This window comes from Lissotriton helveticus, chromosome 5_1 (assembly GCF_964261635.1).
Source record: "Lissotriton helveticus chromosome 5_1, aLisHel1.1, whole genome shotgun sequence".
NCBI classification, from domain to species: domain Eukaryota; kingdom Metazoa; phylum Chordata; class Amphibia; order Caudata; family Salamandridae; genus Lissotriton; species Lissotriton helveticus.
The window spans coordinates 1276312306-1276335976 of NC_136065.1; the positions used below are offsets into that span (position 1 = coordinate 1276312306).

The window sequence follows — 23671 nt, forward strand, 5'->3', positions numbered from 1 at the left end:
CAAATCTAGCATACCAAATTATTCTCATATAAAACAAAATACTCAGCCTTCTCTAAACAATATCACAAGTATGTGTCATGTGCCAAGCAGAGCAGGAAAGCAAAAATAGCATGTAAGCTTCTAATAAACCCATGCTAACTTAACAGGGTGTGAGTGAAAGCCTCAGCTCCACGGCACCCTTTCTTCATCAAAGCACGTGATATAAACGTGTGCCACTTAGAAACGCACACTCCAAGACTAAAAACCAGAGTCAAGTTCACATTTCCAAGCATTAAAGATAGTCTAAATTAACTCCCTTAAATTCCACGGCGCATCTGTATTTAACAAAGCATACATTTCTGTGCGGGTGTTTGCTACATGAAGGACAAATGTTTCTCTAGCAGATGTAAGAGCGACCTCTTTTTGAGACAATAGCGCTCTTATACGACTCATTTGGTTGACTCTGCTTTTAAGGTCGAAATTGACAGCCAGATGGAAAAACTCTAGCTTCCCATGCAGAGGAATTAACACAACTTTTTTTTAATCAAACCACATGCTCAGTTACTGTAATCATGTAAGCATTGCCTAACCTCGCACAATAAGACACACAGCTGAATCGGATCTCCATATAAGGCAAAACATTATCGCCGCTTTTATCAACAGAAAACTGCCGATAAAGCGCCAATAATGGGCTTGATAATAGGCCCTTGTAAATTCCCACAGCAGCCCAGGTTCTGGTGTTAACCTGGGCTGCTATGGAAATTCACAAGGGCATATTATCAAGACCATTATCGCCGCTTTATCGGCAGTTTCCTTCCGATAAAAGCGGCGATAATGTATCGCCTTATGTTGTTGATAATGTGGCCCGAAATTCGTTTTATTAATTAAATTGTTTACTTACCTACAATCATCCAGATTACGTTGTTTATCACCCCCCACCCTGCCCCTCCCCCGCTCCGCCTGTCTCACCGCAACTCCCTCCAGGGGCCGCTTCTGGGCTTGATAATACGCCCTTGTTAATTCCCATAGAAGCCCATGTTAACACCAGAACATGGGCTTTTATGAGAATTAACAAGGGCATATTATCAAGAACATTTTCGGCGTTTTATCGTCAGTTTCCTGCCCATAAAACGTCGATAATTTTAACACCGGTCCTTGATAATATGCCCGTCAGTGCCATATTATCAGTAAAGGGCGATACATTATTGCCGCTTTTATTGGCAGGAAACTGCCGATAATGGGCTTGATAATAGGCCCTTGTAAATTCCCATAGCAGCCCAGGTTCTAGTATTAACCTGGGTTTCTATTGTAATTCACAAAGATATATTATCAAGCCCATTATCGCCGCTAAAAGCGACGATGATGTATCGCCTTTTGTTGATAATATGGACCATTGCTCTTTTTTTTGACCAGTAAACTTAGGTGCATATTATCAAGGACCGGTGTTAAAATTATCGCTGTTTTATTGGCAGGAAACTGCAGATAACACGGTGATAATGAGCTTCATAATACGGCCTTGTTATTTCCCATAGAAGCCCATGTTAACACCAGAACATGGGCTTCTATGGGAATTAAAAAGGATGTATTATCAAGCCCACCCTCCCAACATTAATAAAAAACTCCACACAATGCAGGTACCCGGAGCTGGAAGGTCATTTTACATATTACTGGCCCAGAAAGGTGGAGTCCCCCGCGACGTGTACGGTGAGAGAGGGAGGGAGAGCTCAAAACATTTTTTTTTTTTTAAAAAGACCAAAAAGACCCGAGGGGTGCCGCTCCCCAAGACTGCGGGGAGTAGGACCGTAACCCCTCCCCGCATACTTCAAAATAAAACCAGAGAAGTGCCGTTCCCCAGTGCTCGGAGCACCTTACAAGTCCCCATTATGCAGAAAAATTGCCCCCGTAATTTGCCCCCCGGGACCTAATGAATAAAACGGACTTCTACTTTTTTTTTTCACCTTTTCCACCTTTTACTGCACGAGTGCCCCCATTTTTTATTTAAAAAAAATAAAAATTGACCCTAAAGATCCATGTACCACCCCCTGACCAAGACTATAGGCTCAGAATGTTTCTACCCTGCCCCCTTTCCTTATTTCTCAACTTTGTTTTACTGTTTTCTTGTGACTCTGCTCTCCCGACAAACAACATGGCTGCCAACACTTCCTGGTTTGGAGTATTGACAGCCAATCAGCATGCAGCTCCTGCTCGTAATTGTAGGTATTTACATACGCGTACGCCACGATTTTTCTTTTAAAAAATCAAATAAAAATAGAGCCTAAACATCCATGTACGACCCCCTGAGCAAGCCTAGAGGGTCAGAATATCTCTACCCTACCCCCTTCCCTTATTTCTCAACTTTGTTTTACTGTTTTCTTGTGACTCGGTTCTAGCGAGGCACAAGATGTCCGCCAACACTTCCTGGTTTCGAATGTTGACAGACAGTTCACAGCCAATCAGCATGCAGCTCGCGCTTTAATTGAACAGATTTCAGTACACGTACTGAACTCCGACTCTAGATATCGCTATGAACTATACCTACCTAATTAATATATATATATATATATATATATATATATATATATATATATATATATATATATATATATATGAGAAGCAGTTGTCGCCCAATTTGGTGATTAAATCGCTGTCACAAAACTGAGACGGGAGAGTGCGTTTTTATTTCCCCTCGGGGAACTTTAAGCAATATATATATATATATATATATATATGTGACCCAATCTTTGGTCAGCTGACCGTAAGAACAATGGGCACTCCCGGTAGCGAGAGTTCAAGTAAGTCCTTATTTTTCCAAGATTAACGCACTGACGCATTTCGGCAAAAGCCGTTTTCAAGTGCATAAACTCCACCCATCATCACCAGTGTAAATACGTGTTTGACAGCAAGACATAGAAAAAATACTATTTTACATATGAAAGGTGTACTATAAAACCTCAAGTGCAAAATTAAAAACAATTCAAACAATAGATAAAAAGGCACACCTCCTTTTTCCTATCTTCTAAACTTCATTTCTACCAACACTCTGGTGTGTCAATTCAACACCAGTCAGTGTCCACTTTACTACCCTCATGACCAGAAACATTCACAGCGTTTCCCTCTGGTACAATTTTGCCAACCTTTAGAAGAAATATGTCACTTTCATCACAACTCTGCTCACATTCCATGTTATCTAAATTTGCCATATGTTTGCCTTTAACAACCCTTCTAGGGTTCCACACTTTACCATCTTGTGTAACAACGCTGTTGGTAAACCCTAATGACATTCATCACCTTCCCATACTTGGGCTCAACTTTGTGGACTATACCAGATTTGAGAATTCTCACCCAATCTCCCATTGGTTCTTTAATATTCCATTTGACCTCATATCATTTTTTTAGTCTTACTCTGCTTCCCTTTGACTCTCCTGCTCACACTATCCACATAATACTATGTCTGCTATTACCACATATTTTCCTGAACCAAGATGGACAAAACTTGGAAACTGGATCTCTTCCTTTAAGTAACTTTAATGGACTCACTTCCATAACAAAATGAGGTGTAATGCGATACATCTACAATTTTTACCTTAGTGCATTCCACCATTAACAACCACTCTTACGTGCCTCTACCACATAGTCCTTTAAAACATGGTTGACTCTCTCTACTAATACATTACTGTGAGGTTCATGTTACGTGTTAGTGGCATGCCGTATTCCACACGGTTTGAGAAATCTTTCCATTGCTCGCGACTTAAGCTGAGTTACATTTTCTGTAATTAAAACATCAGGTTATCCTTCTCTAGCAACAGTCTCCTTAAAAAACTCAGGGGCATATTACCAACCAATAGAGATAATTTTTGTCTCTAACTTGTTTAGAGACAAAAATTATCGCCGCAAATCGGCGATTTTTATCGCAGATAAACGTTGCTATTAGCAAGGTTTATCGCAAATGCGATAAAAAACGACCGCAATGCATGAATATCGCTGAAAAGTCAGCGATATTCATGCATTATCGAGCAAATGCTCTTAGCCATGTTATCCACCTCCCATTGGATAACATGGCTAAGAACTGCTCAGGGCAGGTGTTAGCTTTTGGAGATATTCGCGCTTAGCGCGAATATCTCCAAAAGTTGGTAATAGGAGATAGCGATGTTAGCGACTGTTTCCAGTCACTAACATCTTGGCACGCCCACTTTGCATGTCATTAGTGATAAATATCACTGACATGCAAAGCGGGGCCCAAGATGGTCGCTATCTCCTATTAGCTGTCGCTAACTCGTGTTAGCGACAGCTTGGTAATAGGGAGATTATTTTATCTCCGCTTTCTTGGCTTTTAAAGCCAAAAAAGCGGAGATAAACCCCCTTGATAATATGCCCCACAATTACTACTTGAGTGGTGTTTTGCTTAATACATTTTACTTCCAGTGACTTGGAGTGATAATCTATCATCACTCAAGCAAACCTAGGGGCATATTATCAAGGGGGTTTATCTCCGCTTTTTTGGCATTAAAAGCCAAGAAAGCGGAGATAAAATTATCTCCCTATTACCTAGCTGTCGCTAACACCAGTTAGCGACAGCTAGTAGGAGATAGCGACCATCTTGGGCCCCACTTTGCATGTCAGTGACATTTATCACTAATGACATGCAAAGTGGGCGTGCCAAGATGTTAGCGACTGGAAACAGTCGCTAACATCGCTATCTCCTATTACCAACTTATGGAGATATTCGCGCTAAGCGCGAATATCTCCAAAAGCTAACACCTGCCCTGAGCAGTTCTTAGCCATGTTATCCAATGGGAGGTGGATAACATGGCTAAGAGCATTAGCTCGATAATGCATGAATATCGCGGACTTTTCAGCGATATTCATGCTTTGCGGCGATTTTTATCGCATTTGCGATAAACCTTGGTAATACCAAGGTTTATTTGCGATAAAAATCGCCGCAGCTTTGCGGTAAATTTTTATCTCTAACCAAGCAATAGCGATAATTATCACTATTGCTTGGTAATATACCCCCTAGCTTTTTGAGGTAAAAAAGAAAATGGACCAGAAATTTCCCAGGCAATTTCAGCCATTTAACAGGTTTCAAAGGTGCAGGATTAACCTTGAAGGTTTTCTCACCATTAACACATTGATCACACTCTCTTACTACCCTGTCTGGCATCCTGTACATACCGGGCCACCAAAAACACGATCTGATATGCCTCTTCGTAGCCGACATACGAATATGCTCCTCATGAGCCAGACACAAAATCACTTTTCACATATCAACTAAAGCAACAGACTTACCTTGTTTGAATATTAATCCACCTTCCAAATCCAATTCTCATGAAGCCTTCAAAAATGGTAATCCCTCTAGAGAAATTAGCTCCTTAGGCCAACATTCCAAGACACACTGGGGCATATTATCAAGGGGCTTTATCTCCGCTTTTTTGGCTTTAAAAGCCAAGAAAGCGGAGATAAAATTATCTCCCTATTACCAAGCTGTCGCTAACACCAGTTAGCAACAGCTAATAGGAGATAGTGACCATCTTGGGCCCCGCTTTGCATGTCAGTGATATTTATCACTAATGACATGCAAAGTGGGCGTGCCAAGATGTTAGCGACTGAAAACAGTCGCTAACATCGCTATCTCCTATTACCAACTTTTGGAGATATTCGCGCTAAGCGCGAATATCTCCAAAAGCTAACACTTGCCCAGGAGCAGTTCTTAGCCACGTTATCCAATGGGAGGTGGATAACATGGCTAAGAGCATTTGCCCGATAATGCATGAATATCGCTGACTTTTCAGCGATATTCATGCATTGCGGCCGTTTTTTATCGCATTTGCGATAAACCTTGCTAATAGCAAGGTTCATCTGCGCTAAAAATCGCCGATTTGCGGCGATAATTTTTGTCTCTAAACAAGTTAGAGACAAAAATTATCTCTATTGGTTGGTAATATGCCCCACTGTTCCTTACCTGTTGCCATAACGTATCCCTCATTTCACATGCGTGCAGTGGTGTTCCAGCCCCCACCAGGTTGTAACATGTGCTGCGGGGTCTTGAGTTCTAAAATGTCCATGGACTCGACAATTCTCGCTCCGGTGCCTACTCGATTCACGGGTTCACACTCTGCGACTCTGGGCAATAGCTTGCTTAATCTCCACAACGGCCCCTCGCGGCGGGATGCCTGGCTTTCACCTTGTGGATACCCTGCTGGGGTTATCTCACAGGGGAATACCAGGACGGGTTCCCTAAGCAAGCGCTTAGAAACCGCTTGGTGATTTGCGCTATATAAATTCCTGTACATTTACATTTACATTTACATTTACATATGTTCACCAGTGGTTTGTGTTTTGTCCTAAGGGGCCTATTACGATGGCGGATTTCCCGCATCCACCGGGCCGGCGGAAGCCACCGCCGGCCCGGAGGATGTGGGAAATCCGCCGCGGAGGCTTGAAAGACCCACCGCCAAATTAGGATCGCTGGTGGGTCTTACAATCTGTCCTCCGCTTTTCCGCTGCGGTCGCCTTCCGACCGCGGTGGAAAAGCATTAACATGGCTGGCAGTGTCTATCAGACACCGCCATCCATATTAGGATGGAGTACAAAGTATGCTTTCCACGGCGGCTTTTCCGCCGTGGAAAAGCATACGGAGCTTCACTTCGGGGGCCCGTTGCAGGCCCCCTGGGTGAAGGGGGGGTGGGTGGTGCACATGGGGGGTACCTATGGTACCCCCCTGCATTTACGTGGACAAAGCGGCAGGCACTGCTCGGTGCCTGCTGCTTTGTGCACGCAAATGCCGTGCATGCATTTTTAACATTGCGGCTGGTGCAGCTTGAAGCTGCACCCGCCGCAATGTTAAAGATTGAGGATGTGACCGCCACCCTGGCAGCCACATCCTAATCTGCACGGAGGGACCGCCGCAGCCCCTACGGACGGTCCCTCCTACTCTATGGTGGCGGACGGACTCAGGTCCGTCCGCCATCATAATCAGCCCTTTAATGTGGATACACTTCCCCACATGTAATTTCTGAAATTTTCAATAGCCTATAGGATTGCCAACACCTCTTTATCAATCACTGCATACCTACTCCGAGTATCATTTAAGGTCCTGGATGCAAAAGCTGCATTCCACTCTTCTTTTCTACACCTCTGTGATAACACAACCAACTCCATACATGCTAGCATTCACAGTAATTATACATTCTTTGTATAAACAGAAATGCTTCAATGTTGGTGCCTCCATAATATCTTTCTTAAAACACTGAAATGCCAGTTGCTGTTTTTCAGACCAAACAAATTCCACATTTACCTTGTCAGTTCCCACAAAGGTTCCATTTTGGTGGAAAATTCGTAATGAATTAACTATAATACATATCCCATGAATGAGAAGAGTTGTTCTTTATTTTCTGGTGCAGAAGCATTGATGATAGCATCTACAATAGATATTTTAGGCACAACTCCATCATCAGACAAAGAATGGCCTAATTAATCCACAGGATTGTGGAACAATTTGCATATTAACCACTTGAGAGTCAGGCCATGTTTTTGAAGCCTTCTACATACTTCATTAATATGTTCCAAATGTTCATCCTTTGAAAATACCAACATATAATCTTGGAAACACTTCACAAAGTTGTTCGAAATGTGGAACATAGCCCTTTAGAACAATGAAGCTAATCCAAATGGCATCCTTTTGAATTGATATAGTCCATGTGGCATAAGTAACGCAGTCAAAAGTTTCAAGTGTTCTGTAAGTTCAATTTGATGCTAGTCAGATCTTAAATCGAAAATATTTTAGCATCTTTAAGCATACAAACCACTTTAACCATCAGACCTTAAACAATGGAGTAACAATGGAGTATTTTAACTTCCATCTTGTCCATGAAATGGGAGGGTCTCCCTTATTTTGTAAAATTTCACAGGAGGCTCAAACTGCATGATGTATATTTCACTCTCCAAAGAAATAGAGGAAAAACCTTCAGGCACACAGATAAATATAAGCCAAAGTAAATGAGTTGGAATAGCAACAGCCTAACAACAAGTGTAAAATGATGCCCAATGAACTTATTTCCTAGTACAACGAATCCATTTTTTTCAAAAACAAGAAGCAGGAAATATTGTCCAGTGAAAATGAAGATAAGATCACTTTTGCAATAGAATTGCAGTTTATTCCTCGGAAGACGGACATCAAATAGAATAGATCGCAGTTTCCAGCAGTCAGATCGCGTGATACACTTGATCCGTACTCTTGAGCAATCATCCAATGAAAAAGCGCATCCGACACAGGACGTAGTACACCTGAACCGGTCCCTCCATGCTCACAAGCATGAGAAAGGTGACACGCTTATAAATGCTTCACTCGCCAATTAAACCGTGCACTCAAGCCGGTAACTCTGTGTCCTCGAGTGATCCCAAAATGGGCAAAGGTGGAAATGAAAGGCGAGTGAGTCTTCAGTAGTTGTACTAGTTCATCGACTGTTATCACAAAAAGGTTCCTTGAAGGTATACACGGGCAACCATAGTCACACGTGGAAATCGAAGTTGAGTCCATAAATAGAGATCGTATTGTTCATGTGCCGCTTTGATGACAGATAAATCTCTACAACACGTCGCCAATTGTTGCAAAGAAATAAAATTCAGGAGGAAGTTGACAGCTCTTCATTAGGGCAGACAGCATCTGCATTCAGCCAGGCAGTCAAAAGAGGAATTAATCTAAACATTCTACATTTTAATAGGAAACCATGAAGCACATTTCTCAGCTAAACATAAACAATACACGAACCACAATAGCCAATTTAATGTAAGATCAATACAACATCTCCATTCTAAACACCTTCCAGAGATTCTGATGAGGAATGTTTCTAGGTTCTTATCCACTCCTTTTTCATTGAAAAGACTGAGATGACTGATACATTAACAGTATAAAGAAAAAGGTCTGTCTTCTTTAAGTGTCTGGAAATATCATATGTAAATAGATTGAAGAAAAATGGGCTGAGAATTGATCCCTCCCTGAGGCACTCAAGCAAGATTAGGATGTACTGTTGAACACTCCTCTCGTACCATAACATGAAAGGCACATTATGCCGGGTAGCCAGCAGGTTTACTGGGTCTCTGACAAACGATCTTAATGAGCTTGTAGACCTGCGTGCCATACCCTGTAAAATGCCTTGGCTATAATCAGAAACACTACTCCAGTCGATCCGTTGATATTAAATCTAGGACTTGTAATGATCTTAGCAAGATGATTCATTGTGTATTTGGGAGCATCTCGGTTGCCTGGTTAGTTATTCCATTTCTTTCTGGTGCCTTGCAGTTTTTCAGTTTCTTTACTAAACTTAGCACGCCATCTCTTGAGCATTTCTCAATTCTGACAGCTACTTAGTTTGAATCAGTGTTATGTCTGCTGGTAACTCTGGTGTAAGTCCACGGTGCCATCTCATCAGTAAAAAAAGAAACTCCAGAGCAATGATGGGCATTTTGTGGCATCTCATGTTAAATGACTGATTCCTTCCTTGTGCAGTGATTAATCAGCCACTTGCCTCCCTTTTCTACACAATGCCTACTGTTCCAATAAACTTTGTATGGTTATCATTACACCCGTAATTAACCTGCTTGTTCTTCAGGCCACTGTGAATGACATGACTTTAGGATCAGGGCTACCAACATCGGAACTGGAACCAGGTACACGTTCTGGTGTAGGCTCAATATTCTTTTGTCCTAGGCACATCACTTAATCTACCCTTCTCTAAGAAATTAGTGTGATGTTGTGTATATGTAACTGGTGCTCACATAAAGTGCTCAAATGCCCTTGGACAGAATGTGTGTGTTATATTTTAAAAAATGGTGGCACAGGGGCAAGACAGTGGAGCATGGAGGTTGCACAGAAGCATACTGTGCTTGAGAACTTTGAATGCTCCGGATCTAGTCTGGCACATGGGATAACTACACAGGTGATGAATTTGCAAGGAGAAAGAGTATCCACCAGAAATATCATTACCCCAGGTAAGTAACTTTTTCTTCTGAGGGATATTTCTATCTGCAGATTTCTCACCTTTAGATTAGATTACGATGATATAACCTACTTTAGGAGGAGCTGGTGGATGGTTTTACAAGGCAGTCCTGTAAGACAGTGGTACAAAAGGGGGTGGTGATGGATGGAGCATCTGAACCAATCAAACGCTCACACCCAGTCAACAGATCTGGGTTTAATCCATCACCATTCTTTAGCCCACTCTGCCACCCCAGTTCAGACATGGCCATATGCAAATCAGTCTGACCCTGTGCCTCATGGGAACAGTCCAGCCCGAACTGCCAAGCCATGCCTTCCCTGGACTGGAAACAAGCTTCCGCGGACCGTTTTCTGGCATTACAGCCGTCTTTAGCCCGGCTTGCTTGAATCCAGTGGCAAAGTGAGCAAGGGACTCACGTCTGAGCATACCCTGCCAACTTATGGCGAACAAAGTGGTACAAAAGGGGGTGGTGATGGACGGAGCATCTGAACCAAATCAAACACTCACACCCAGTCAACAGATCTGGGTTTAATCCATCACCATTCTTTAGGCCACTCTGCCACCCCAGTTCAGACATGGCCATATGCAAATCAGTCTGACCCTGTGCCTCATGGGAACAGTCCAGCCCGAACTGCCAAGCCATGCCTTCCCTGGACCGGAAACAAGCTTCCGAAGACCGGTTTCTGGCATTGCAGCCGTCTTCAGCCCGGCTTGCTTGAATTCAGTGGCAAAGTATGTATGTATGTATGTATGTTTGGATTTATATAGCGCTTATAACCCAGGGGTCTCTAAGCGCTTTGCCTTGGGAACCCGTCCTGGCTTTTCCCTGTGAGATAGCCCCTACAGGGCATCCCCAAGGTGAAAGCCAGGCATCCCGCCGCGGGGGGCCGTTGTGGAAATTAAGCAAGCTTAATGCCCAGAGTTGCAGAGTGTGAACCCATGATTAGGTCAGGCACCGAAGCGAGAATTATCGAGTCCGTGGACATTCGCGCTTGAGACCCTGCCGCGTCGGGAATTGAACCCTGGTCCCGGGTCTGACCTCTACTTCAGGGTCTGCCTGCTCTAACCAGTGAGCCACACTTCTCCAAGTGAGCAAGGGACTCACGTCTGAGGATACCCTGCCAACTTATGGCGAACAAAGTGGTACAAAAGGGGGTGGTGATGGACGGAGCATCTGAACCAATCAAACACTCACACCCAGTCAACAGATCTGGGTTTAATCCATCACCATTCTTTAGCCCACTCTGCCACCCCAGTTCAGACATGGCCATATGCAAATCAGTCTGACCCTGTGCCTCATGGGAACAGTCCAGCCCGAACTGCCAAGCCATGACTTCCCTGGACCGGAAACAAGCTTTGCATATGGCCATGTCTGAACTGGGGTGGCGGAGTGAGCTAAAGAACGGTGATAGATTAAACCCAGATCAGTTGACTGGGGGTGAGTGTTTGTATTGTCAACGCTCGCTCCATCACCACCTTTGTTTTTTCTTAGTCTTGTAAGACAGGCCTGGTAAAGTGGCAGTCCTTGCGCACTTCCCAATCCAGGCAATAATATTTGGAGAAAGAGTGTAGATGTCCACATAACTGTCTTACATATCTCTGCAATTTGCACTCCTCTTGCAAGAGTGAAAGTGCTAGATTTGGCCCTGGTGGGATGGTCCCTAATCCCTTCTCGAGACTTCTTTCTGGTCAAAGGGGAGCAAGTCTTGATGCAGAGGATGATCCACTGGCATAGGGCCATATTCTGCACCACTTTGTCTCCATTGCCAAAAAAGTATTCCATGAAGAGCTGGTTGTGTTTCCTTGCTCCTCTCCCTTTAATAAAACATCGTTCACACATGGACTCCCAAAGATGACCCCTCAATGTACGGTCTTAGAAACTAAGCGCTCACTACTGGGCTTCACAGCAGGTGGTAGTGAATCATTGGATTTACCGCTCCCCAATTGATCCAGCCTACATGTTGGATAAATACCAATGGGACGCACGGGCTACTTGGGGGCACTGTACTCCAGGGCTCGGAAAGGACAATATCTCGGCCCCACAGCCCACACAGTGGCCATATGGCACCTGGCAACCTCATGTCTTGGCTGGTCAAATGTCCTCACCAAAGCCATGCCACTGTGGTTTACTCAAAAGCTGGAACTTTTATTTCATCAACCAGGGTTTGACAAGTGGGATACTATTGGGATCTCTACTATACGAGAGCTGGTGCAGAGGGGTGCAATCCTTAAATTTGAAGACTTAAGAGAGAAATATGACATGGCCCAAGGGGAGGTATTTAGATACCTGCAAATCCGACAGACCAGAACCACTGCTCTTCCAGATATGGCGGACTCGCCAGATTTGTCCCCCTTGGAGCACTGACTACTAGATGGGCAGTTGTTCACCAAAGCCATATCATTAACATATAAAAAGCTATGTAACAATCTACCTGATACGTTCTGTAAACTTCGGGAGAAGTGGCAGGTGGACCTCGGGCCCATTGATGATGAAGACAGGCAGGCGGCACTAATGTCCCCCTGGGAGGCCGCCATTACCCTTCGTTACCGGTTTATTTTACTTAAAATACTACAGAGATCTTATCTGACTGGACTAACACTAGTGAGAATAGGCTCAAGGATGAGTTTGCTCTGTCTTCAGGGCTGCCAACAAGATGCAACCTTTTATCATATGATCTGGGAATGCCCGGGGGTACGACCATTATGGGAGGTGGCCACGGGTCATATTTGTGAAGCCCTGGGAAAGAAACTCACCCATACTACAAGATTGGGGCTCCTTAACATGTGGGAACAGACTGACCTCAGGGAGGTAGAACAACAAATGGCAACACTGGAATACACTCTAGTTAAACGGGAGATTGCAAGGCGGTGGGGGGTAGCGGACAGACCTTCACTTACACTATGGGTTAGTGAATATGATAACTGCATGATAGCAGAAAAATAAGTGTTTAAAGCATGACGGTGTCCTAAGAAATGGCACAGAAAGTGGGGCAAGTGGAATGCCTACCAGAGTGACATCTGCATTTCCCCATCAGTAGAAATGGAATTGCAACGCACTGGAGAGCGACACATGACTTTGCTCTGATTGTAATTGATGTTTTCTCCCTAGGGTTGCTAATCTGCTGTATAAATAGCCAAACTGTCGAATGGATTATGTATGTAACTACAATTAAAGTGAAAACCAATAAAAAATATTTTTTTTTTTAAAAGAAACTAAGCGCTCAGCGGTGCAAAACTACATTCTCCTGCCTACCCCCATTGCAACAACAGTCATAGTCTCCTTACCTGTATTCTCAAGTGTCTCTCACCAACACGCGGTCAAGTGAGCGGCGGCCAGTGTTCCCTGCTTAAATGGATTGCGGGGACACCACCTGACGATGTCACATGGCCATGTTAGGTCTGCTGTTCGTGAATGCTAACGTGGCGGCCATCTTGACCTCTGTTGCCCCGTCAGGATACACATGCGTATGGAAGCAGTGCGGTGAAGTGAATGGTAACTATCGCAGCCCGAAGTGAAAGAAATACATTTTCTTGATACACTCCTCTCAACTGATACTGGAGGGCACAGAACGTCTGGCAAAGACAGTTTTATGAGGAGGCAAAAAGTCCACCTGAGGAGTGCCCTAATGGTCAAAGATGTTCTAGACTACACACCTGAAGACTATATAGGGGAGCTGGAGCAAGGGCTGGACTGATGACAACGACACCTGTCGTCAACTACACCTGTCGTCTTTGGCCTGAGCCATAAAAAGCTTGGCCTTACACTCTTTGATGGTCTTAGGGTGCAGCTTCTACAGGATTCACAGGAGCACAAGTCGTGATCTGACTGAAGGCACCAGAGTCAATTTGAGGGGGGTTCAGTAATTGATATCTGTACCCTCCCCGTCCCTATAGGGCTTACAACTTGAGTGTTTGGACATTGTACTGCAATTATTTTTCTCTGTGAAGAAAATTCGCAGCTCTGATTAGTGAGCTCCTGATCCACGTTGAAGGCGCGGTAAAAAAGGGAACTGATGTTTTGTGCCGGGGTGGACGCTATATGACTTCGGTGAGGTCATCTGCTGCCATTTCTGGCGTTGACACAAAGCCAGCATCACCTGCTGGTGATGGTAAAGCTTTGAAGTTCCCGGAAGCAGTCTAGCGCCTTGGAAAATTCTACAGGTGAGGAATTTGCATGTAAAAATATACATCAGAAATGATATATATATGTGTGTCTGTATAGATGTTTATGTAAGAATATTAATGCATGTTTACAAAAACATAAATCTCCACTCAAAACCACAGTTAAAAAAAATATGGTTACAAAACATAAAGAAACGGCGGTAATTGGCTAATTGTGTCTTACTGTGCAAATATTAACTTCCTCAATGACTGTTCATGACCTCACTGCTGTCAAAGATGACATGATAAATGTCATTATCTGTGGCAATCACTGTTGACATCACTTATCAATGTGCCACTACACTCAACACCTGTGCACTCAGCCACTGCGGTCCATGGCCTTCAGCAGTGAGCAACAGGATGGGCTCATGGCCTGGCCAACCCACTGAGCAGCCAACTACAGCTGCACATGGTCTTTTGCCATAAACGATGGAATTGACCATAGTGCTTGGCCTATGGCTAGACCTTGCAGCATACCCAGTGTGTGGCTAACATACCTTTATGCATGGTGAAAGGCCATGTGCAGTGGAGTTTGCTACAGATCCTTCCCTCTGAACCTGTCCTGCTGCCAACCTCGGCTATTTGCAGCCTCTGGCTGTAGCCAGTCCCTGCAGGCAACCTTCTATTTGGCCAGCCACACCTGAACACTGTCTTTAATTGACGCAGCAGTGGTTGTCCACAGGGTGTGGCCAATACACTGTGCAACCTTACGCTGTGTAACAAGGGTTGGCAGCAACTGGCCCTGTGCCAGACCTTTTCCCCTCCAACCAGATGTATATGCCCTTTGGCTACATTGACTTAAAAATCAGCATTCACAAATTTAATACAACTTGTTTACAGAATCTGTGAATTCCAAGAGAAAACAGTTTTTTTATTTTATTTTTATGAGCTGGATTTGCCCGCATCAATCCCTAAAACATCCTCCTTTGGGTGAGGAGATGCTACTATGCTCCCCATATCCATCATGCGATACAAAAGAGAATGATGGACGGTGCGTTTGAACAAATCAAACACTCACCCCCAGTCAACTGATCTGGGTTTAATCCATCACCATTCTTTAGTTCACTCAGCCACCCCAGTTCAGACATGGCTATATGCAAATCAGTCTGACCCTGTGCCTTATGGGAACAGTCCAGCCCGAACTGCCAAGCCATGTCTTCCCTGGACCGGAAACAAGCATCCTGGGACCGGTTTCGGATTCATAATCCTCATCAGCCAGGCTATCTTGAATCCAGTGGCCAAGTGAACAAGGGACTCACGTCTGAGCATACCCTGCCACACTTAGGGCGAACAAAGCGATACAAAAGAGAATGATGGGTGATGGATTAAACCCAGATCAGTTGACTGGGGGTGAGTGTTTGATTTGTTCAAACGCTCCGTCCATCATTCTCTTTTGTATCGCTTTGTTCGCCCTAAGTGTGGCAGGGTATGCTCAGACGTGAGTCCCTTGTTCACTTGGCCACTGGATTCAAGATAGCCTGGCTGATGAGGATTATGAATCCGAAACCGGTCCCAGGATGCTTGTTTCCGGTCCAGGGAAGACATGGCTTGGCAGTTCGGGCTGGACTGTTCCCATAAGACACAGGGTCAGACTGATTTGCATATAGCCATGTCTGAACTGGGGTGGCTGAGTGAACTAAAGAATGGTGATGGATTAAACCCAGATCAGTTGACTGGGGGTGAGTGTTTGATTTGTTCAAACGCTCCGTCCATCATTCTCTTTTGTATCGCTTTGTTCGCCCTAAGTGTGGCAGGGTATGCTCAGACGTGAGTCCCTTGTTCACTTGGCCACTGGATTCAAGATAGCCTGGCTGATGAGGATTATGAATCCGAAACCGGTCCCAGGATGCTTGTTTCCGGTCCAGGGAAGACATGGCTTGGCAGTTCGGGCTGGACTGTTCCCATAAGACACAGGGTCAGACTGATTTGCATATAGCCATGTCTGAACTGGGGTGGCTGAGTGAACTAAAGAATGGTGATGGATTAAACCCAGATCAGTTGACTGGGGGTGAGTGTTTGATTTGTTCAAACGCTCCGTCCATCATTCTCTTTTGTATCGCTTTGTTCCCCATATCCATCATGGCACTTTTTTCAGGATGCAGGTTCGGTGTCTGGCATCTGGTAATGGATGTGGCAATAAATATTTGTACTTGCAGTCAGCGAATCGAAGTGTAAGAATTTGCATATCCTCTGTAGTACAAAGAGAAAAATGTTCCCTCATCCAATCAGTTAAATTTAATTTTCAAAATTACCATCAGTCAAATTCTCTGAGGATCCTGATCTGAGGAGAGAACTCAAGTTAATGAGCCAGATACAGCTCTGAGCCCCCCCATCACTCTTTTATAACAGAAATATCTAAAAACTAGTAAACAGATTAAACCTGTAACAAAAAACTGCTGTCAATCAATTTTCGAATTTAACATTTTTAAACATGTGTTTATGGCTAAGCTGCAGTTGTTATTGATATCCAATATCAGAGCCAATAATTAAAACATTTAAGTTCACAGTGAAACTCCACATTGCCGAAGGACCACTCAGTGCATCCAGTGAACAAATCTTACAGCCAAACGATCAAATATATTTTTATGGATCCCCAACATTTCACTGAAAGAACTTTGTTAAGTAACGTGCATGGTAAAGTAATTAGAAGACAAATAGCATTGGTTAAAAAAGTCGAAATTACTCTAAAAATATCTTCAGTTTAAGGGACAGTATTGTTATGAATCAAAGTTTAAAAAATACTGAAATGCACCAGTAAGGGAACTATAACTCATCCTCTCCTCTCACCCAATTCACTGATCATGACCTGACATATGACAGATAATGCTAGCCATGGTTGAACGCCATGCCAACTCATTCCAGGAGAGTAGAGTACAGGGCCTGGCTAAAGAGCATGCCCTTCTTGCAAAAGTGGCTGGTACACTCATGATGAAATTGCTGGGGGGTGGAGGGGAGGGGGGTGGAGGTGGTTAATCTCTTTTTATTAACTGCCCAAGCCACTGGCTGCCCATTTACCAAATATTATATGAACAGAGGGAATATAGCTGGCCTTTACGGCCCTCATATGAGTGACCCGGGAAATGGACTATATTTTCCCTACCTCCGAAATTAACATTATCTGCATTAAGTGGCCATTTGTAGTGAAGACATTTGGGGCTTGCTGTAACTCTTTCAGAATCTTTGGAAATATGCAGTCTCTGCCGGCATTATTCGTGGGTGGGGCTCGGGGGCTAGCGCAGGGAGGGTGTATATTTAATAATTAATATAAAAAGTACCTGTCTGTTGGTCAGGACCCGTATTTTCTCAGCTCCGGCTCTGATTCCTGCTCTCCTGCCTCTGGCAGGAACCGGTAGCTGGCGACGCCGCCCAGCGAGGGGCTTATGGGGAGGCCATTTTCTCCATGCAGGCTGCATTGCAGCCTCCATGGCGAAAGGGCAGCGTGCGCATGACTGGTTTGGGCGGTCCCCGAAGGCCAACCCAACCAGTCATGCTCACTCAGGGGTTGGCACACCACTCCTCCCCTGCCCAGCCCTGCTCGCAGAGCAGCCCCATCAACCAAACCCTTCTAATTTCTCGCAGTGCAAGAAGCAGAAACATAAAATGGTAGTTATTGCGCTCCTCCGCCCTAGTGGAGGAGCCGCCCCTGAAAATATGTGATGGAAATCATCTGCAATTCAAATTCTTAATATGGACTCTGATCTTTGCATATTTGTGCATATGTAACTTTTGTTTCTGAGGAATGTTAGTAATTATTAGATTTTCGAAAATAATCTAAGATTTTGAATTGTTTGAGATATGTTATTTGCAGATTCCCTGTGAATCAATGTAAGTGGTGGAATGCACACCAACGTTCTCAATGTGTTCTTCTGGTCTTAATTACTCAATTTCTTCAAATTACGGTGGCGTGCCAACTTGATAGCGCTTTGCCCAGTGAGCTTGAAAGTACAAACAATCAAAGGGAACCGGGGTCGGTCGCTATACAAGCTGCACAGCCCCAAATATGTATGAATCAAATTCCAATTTTTCTTCTTCTATTTTATTACTCCTTAATCTATTACTTGTCACTTGTTATCTCTTAAATCTTCAAATAATTTTATACATTCATAGTGATCATGACACAAGAGAGTGCGACGTTTCCACGATTCACGATATTAAAATATCCAAGGCATTTCGGGAATTGTTCCCTTCGTCAGGGATATCTAAAATACAAACAATTGATAAAAAGACGATCAGTATATCATTTGCAGACTCCCACAAGAAATCTGAGGCCCTACTTGATAGCGATTTTTATGCCATTGGATCTTGATAAAGACAAAGTTTTGTAACGTAACCCACATTACAGAAACAATTTCCAGGGCAGTGTGTAGCAAATCTACACACATACCAGCCACTTTGGAGGAGAGGAAAATGTCTTTAAAGGTTGGAGGGGGGAAAGGAAGTCAGCCAGTCTATTCTTTCTCTGGCAGAGAGGTAGGTATGCCATTGCACTAGCACCATAGTCTAACATTGTCACCCACCTCAAATGCATTCCAATTGATGCAGTCAATGTTTAGTTGGGGGGTGTGGGGGTCCGTCCACCTAATCTTCAGTTGTCCTCACATATTTTGTTCTTCATTTTACTTCCAGGGCTCCTGAAGCAGATTGATGCAGGTGGAGCCCAGTTTATCTCTGGTGCTAACATGAATGATGACATTTTTTGCCTTCACGACCAAGCAACAGTATCAACCAATGATGGGTCGACGCTTCCATGGTCCCATATTGATGGGAAGCTGAAGTACTACAGCTGTGGCCCTCTGGGCTGCTGGGGAGTCAACTCTGCTGATGACATCTATTACAGATCTTCTGTAACACCAAGTTCCTGCAGTGGTTCCAGTTGGCAGCAAGTGGAAGGCAAGCTCTCCATGATTGAAGTGGGCAGTGATGGCTCTGTGTACGGTGTGAACAGCGTGGGGGATGCATATCGCAGGTATGTCAAGAAACATCTTCCAAGATATGGTATTGCGATAGTTTTTCTCCCCAAAAAAAGCTCAAACCTTTGTGTTTACTCTTGAGGTTGTGCCTTTAAAAGCTGAATGTCAAGTGCAGTGCTATAGGCCTCACTGCAGCAGTAGTCGGGCCTCACTTCTGCAGTGCAAAACCATGCTCAGTCCCAGTGCAGACACTGCAAGAAAGGTGGCAGGCGCTTGTCATTTAGTTCGGAATTAGAGCATTATTTGGCAAGGGTGATTTGAGCTCAAACTGCTTTTGAATCTTTTCAAGTAAAGGCCCAATACAGTAGTGTAGCAGCACAAAAACGTCATGGAAACCTCACATCTCCTGAGACTTTCATGGCTACCACACTTCTCCATGAGACTTCCCAGGGTCCTTGCGGGTGCTCTGCAGGGAATAAGCATCCTGTCCTGTGGCACACACCTTTCTACACATTTTCAAATCCTCATAAATGAATGTAGCAAGAGAAGTGTGGTCAATAAATGCATTAAGTTGGAGGCTCAGATGTAATGAGAGATATTCTTTGGCTGTTCCTGTACTGTGCTATCAAAAGCGCCTCTCAAAGTAAAAACTTCTTGCTAAAAAACAGTACCTGGTTTTCAACTCTTTCTCTGCGACAGCAATGCTCTCAGACTTACATATTAAGTATCAATTTGTGAGCAGACCAGACAGACCAGGACATTGTCTAAACATATTACAGTTTACAAGCCTTGCAATACTGATTCCGCCTCACTAGTCAACACTGTAGATTTAGAGGTGATTATTTGATTACATTTATGGCTCTCCTTGTGAAACATAGTATGAAAATCCATTATTTACTAGACTGGCCCTACAAAGAGTGCCTCTCCTTTCTTTGCAGATGACACTGAAATTCAAAATGGTTTCCACTTTTTCAACCTGTTGTCAGACATAGTGTTTTACAGCGTACCCCCGCGTACCCCCGCGTACCCCGCGATCGCAGGGTGTACGCACCGTACACCCTAGCGACCCTGGGGGTACGGTGCGTACACCCCATGATCCCGGGGTACGGTGCGTACACCCCATGATCGCAGGGGTACGGTGTGTACCCCTGCGATCATGGGGTGTACGGACCGTATCCAGGGGGGACGTTCCGAACCTCTTTCGAGGCGAACTCTGCTTCTCCGGATGTTTTCGGCTCCCGTAGAAAAAGCGTTGTACGGTGCGTACCCGACATGGATCGTACTTGCTGGGTCGGAAAAACCTGCCGCGAACCGTACGGATGTCGCGTACAGTGGGTTCTGAGGGAGATTCATTCGGGGATTTGATTCATACGGTCTCTGTAAGATTCGTACGGATTCCAGCTCTCGGTACAAATCGTATTTCGTCGTACGTGCGGGGGACGTTGCAGGGTACGATTCGTATGGGAAAAACGCTTCGTACGGATATTCGGAGCGTTTTTTCCCGAATCGGAATCGACCCCTTTGTGTTCATAGCTGGGCAATAGAAGCTTATCACGCAGAGTTTTGAAAGCAAATGTAAGTGAACTTGTTTTGCCACTAAATTATTAAAATTATGTTTAAAAGACACTCTATCATCAAATGTAATTCCTAGATACTTATAATACTTCACCGATCCAACCACTGTTCCACTAACTTTCCACTCTCATGGTCGTGATTTAGATCAGCCTATTGACTTGATTTTTGTTTTTCTTTATATTCATTTGTAATTGGTTTAAAATTATATAATTATTAAAAGATGTTACAAGACATTGTAAAACTATTGGCGTATGACTTAGTAGTATTGTTAGCATATTGTAAATATTTTATCTTACAGCCTAAAAGATTAGGGGAATGAGCATTAAGGTTTTGCAGCTGGAGAGGCAGATCAGCCTTAATAGATAAAAAAAGACATGATGCTAGTACGCAGCCTTGATTTAAACTGATTGATGTTTCAAAACATCGCGTCAAACGGCTGCCGTCCGCCAATTTTACCTGGACCCAAGTGTTTGTATATAGGAGTATTATCATATCTAGTAATTTCTGCGGTACTTCCCATGCTGCCAAGTTTCACCATATCAAGTTACGAGGGACAGTATCAAAAGCAGCTTTCAGATCGACAAATCAAATGTATAACTTCTGATTTTTATATATTGTCCTCTCCACCATCAGTGTGAGGGATTGTAGATTTGTAATTGTTGACTGTCCACTCCAGAATCCTGATTGATATACTGGTATAATTATAATATTTGACGATGTTGCACCATTCTTCGAGGTCTTATGCAGACAATATGCAAGTGCCTTCGTCTCCACATCTGCTACAAGACTATAGTTAGCTGTATTATCTGGAGTATATAGGATGTAAAATACTCCCTTGCCATGATTCTAGAACCGCTTTTGTTGCTACTACCTCTCCAAATAACAGAGTCAATACTCTTGCCAACAGATCAGGGTTTGCTTTAAAAACTTAAGGGCCCATTACGATGTCGGGCGGATTGCCTCCGCCAGGCTGGCGGTAGCCACCGCCGGCCTGGCGGAGGCAATCCGCACGACATCTTGTCCAGAATTCCCCCCGCCATCTTAGTATGGCGGGGGAAACCGCGGCGGACGGAAGGACCGTCCGCCGCTTTTCCTCCCTGGTCACCTTGCGGTCGGGGCGGAAAAGGAATAATAAGATGGCGGTGTCTAACAGACACCGCCAGCCATATTATTATGTGGTGTAAGTGATGCCTTTCCGTGGTGGCAATGCCGCCACGGAAAGGCATGCGGTCTTCACTTTGGGGGCCCCCTGCGGGCCCCCAAAGTGAAGGAGAGGTGGGGGGTGCACACGGGGGGTACCTGTGGTACCCCCCTGCATTTTCATATGCAATGCGGTAGGCACAGCGCAGTGCCTGCCGCATTGTGTATGCAAATGCGTGCATGCATTCATGGCATTGTGGCGGGCGGTGCAGAGTGCACCGCCCGCCACAATGTTATGAATGCAGGATGCGGCCGCCACTGTGGTGGCCGCATCCTAATGCCACACACGGGACCCCCGCTTTTATGGTGGGCGGTCCCTAGTCCCGATAAGATGGTGGGCGGACTAAGTCCGCCCGCCATCCTAATGGACCCCTTAATTGGGGATGCCTATTTGATCTAATTTCTTCTATAGTTGGTATCATTTCCTCATTTATTATGCCTATTCGTTAATAGCCTTTCTTTATAAGGACTTTCACTTCCCATAGGGTTGATAGTTTATGTCACTTGAGGTGGTTATCATGTTCTCTGGAAAGATTTTTCAGTGTGTTTTTTAGTGCAGGCCCCATACAGACCAGAGATTAAAATGCCCCAGCTTGATTCTGAAATATTTTGACTATTTGCCCTCCTGCAACTTTTTTGCAAATCGTTAATGGTTCTCCAAAAGGCTTGAATATTGTTTGTTTTGCAAGCATAATGTAGTCTTGACCATATTTGCTAATGGTAAGCCTTTTTGGCCTCCCAGTTCTCCTGTTTGCATGTTCTACTTAAAACTTGAAAGAATGCTTTCTGTCATGACTGGACTTTGGATTTGTTTGTTTATATACTGCCCTTACTAATTTGCTGAGAACCTTCTTTTGTAAATAGAGCTTATGAGAGTACCATCTGTTATAAGTGATTTAAATGGAGTTTGCCCTAGCTGAGGATGTTGCTGGAAATGTTCTTATTAAGGATGAACATAAATAAGACCACGTATCTGTAATTGATTTTCCATTTTGAAATTCTTAATGGGCCTAGTCTATTTGATCCTCCCCAAATTTCAGTTTTTCCGGTTGTTTTGTTGATTTCATATAATCCTTTTCAAATTAAAAGCAGTCAGCATTTGTTTTAAATTATTGGACTTTGGTTGATAATGTGCTGCTAGCGCCAGTATAATGATTTGAGGATTATGATTGCTTTACAATCTAGGAATAACATCATATCCATCAATTTCAGACACCAAGTCCCTTGAAATGATAGTGTAATCAAGTATAGAATGGTGCTTTGAATTTTTATAAGTTGCTACACTTTTTTAATTAAGCAGTCGGTGTTCTTGCAATATTACTATCCATATTTTTGCAATTGTGCACAGCTCAACTGTATTATGTCACTATCTGAATTATCTAAAGGATTTCTAATGACCTTGTGCATATTAAGGTCCCCTGAGATAATTAGAATGAATGTTGGATATTGTTGTGTTACAGTTTTAATTATTTCCGAGAAGAAAGTAATCTGGGTTGTTTTGATCAATGTCTTTGTACTCTGGTATATATTGAATAAAATAATTGACATCTGTAAATGAATTTTGATACATAGAAGCCCTGGCAATTGAAGATCAATGTCTTGAGGCTTGGCATCTAGTTCTAGTAATAGAAAAATGTAAATCCCACCTTTTGCTTGACCAAATGAAGAGGAACGTGTTGCAAGAATGAAGAATTCTTGAAAGTCAATAATGGCAGTAGGGTCGTTTTTCACACCATAAGAGTAACGTCTGCCAAGCAGGATATATTAGACATCTCCATCCCTTTTTCTAAGTGGTCCGTGGTGATGAGAGAAATCAACTACAGAACTATTAGGAATAATCCTTCAGATTGT

The 23671-nt window shown here is 43.7% G+C and overlaps 1 protein-coding gene across 1 annotated transcript in view; it reads left to right on the top strand.

The window, feature by feature from the left end:
- LOC144755303 (fish-egg lectin-like) overlaps positions 1–23671 on the top strand; it is a 136434-nt gene that overhangs the window by 89614 nt on the left and 23149 nt on the right. Inside the window, exon 3 of the mRNA XM_078644098.1 lies at positions 18762–19101. Coding sequence (XP_078500224.1) covers positions 18762–19101 — 340 coding nt within the window. The remainder of the gene's footprint in view (positions 1–18761; positions 19102–23671) is intronic.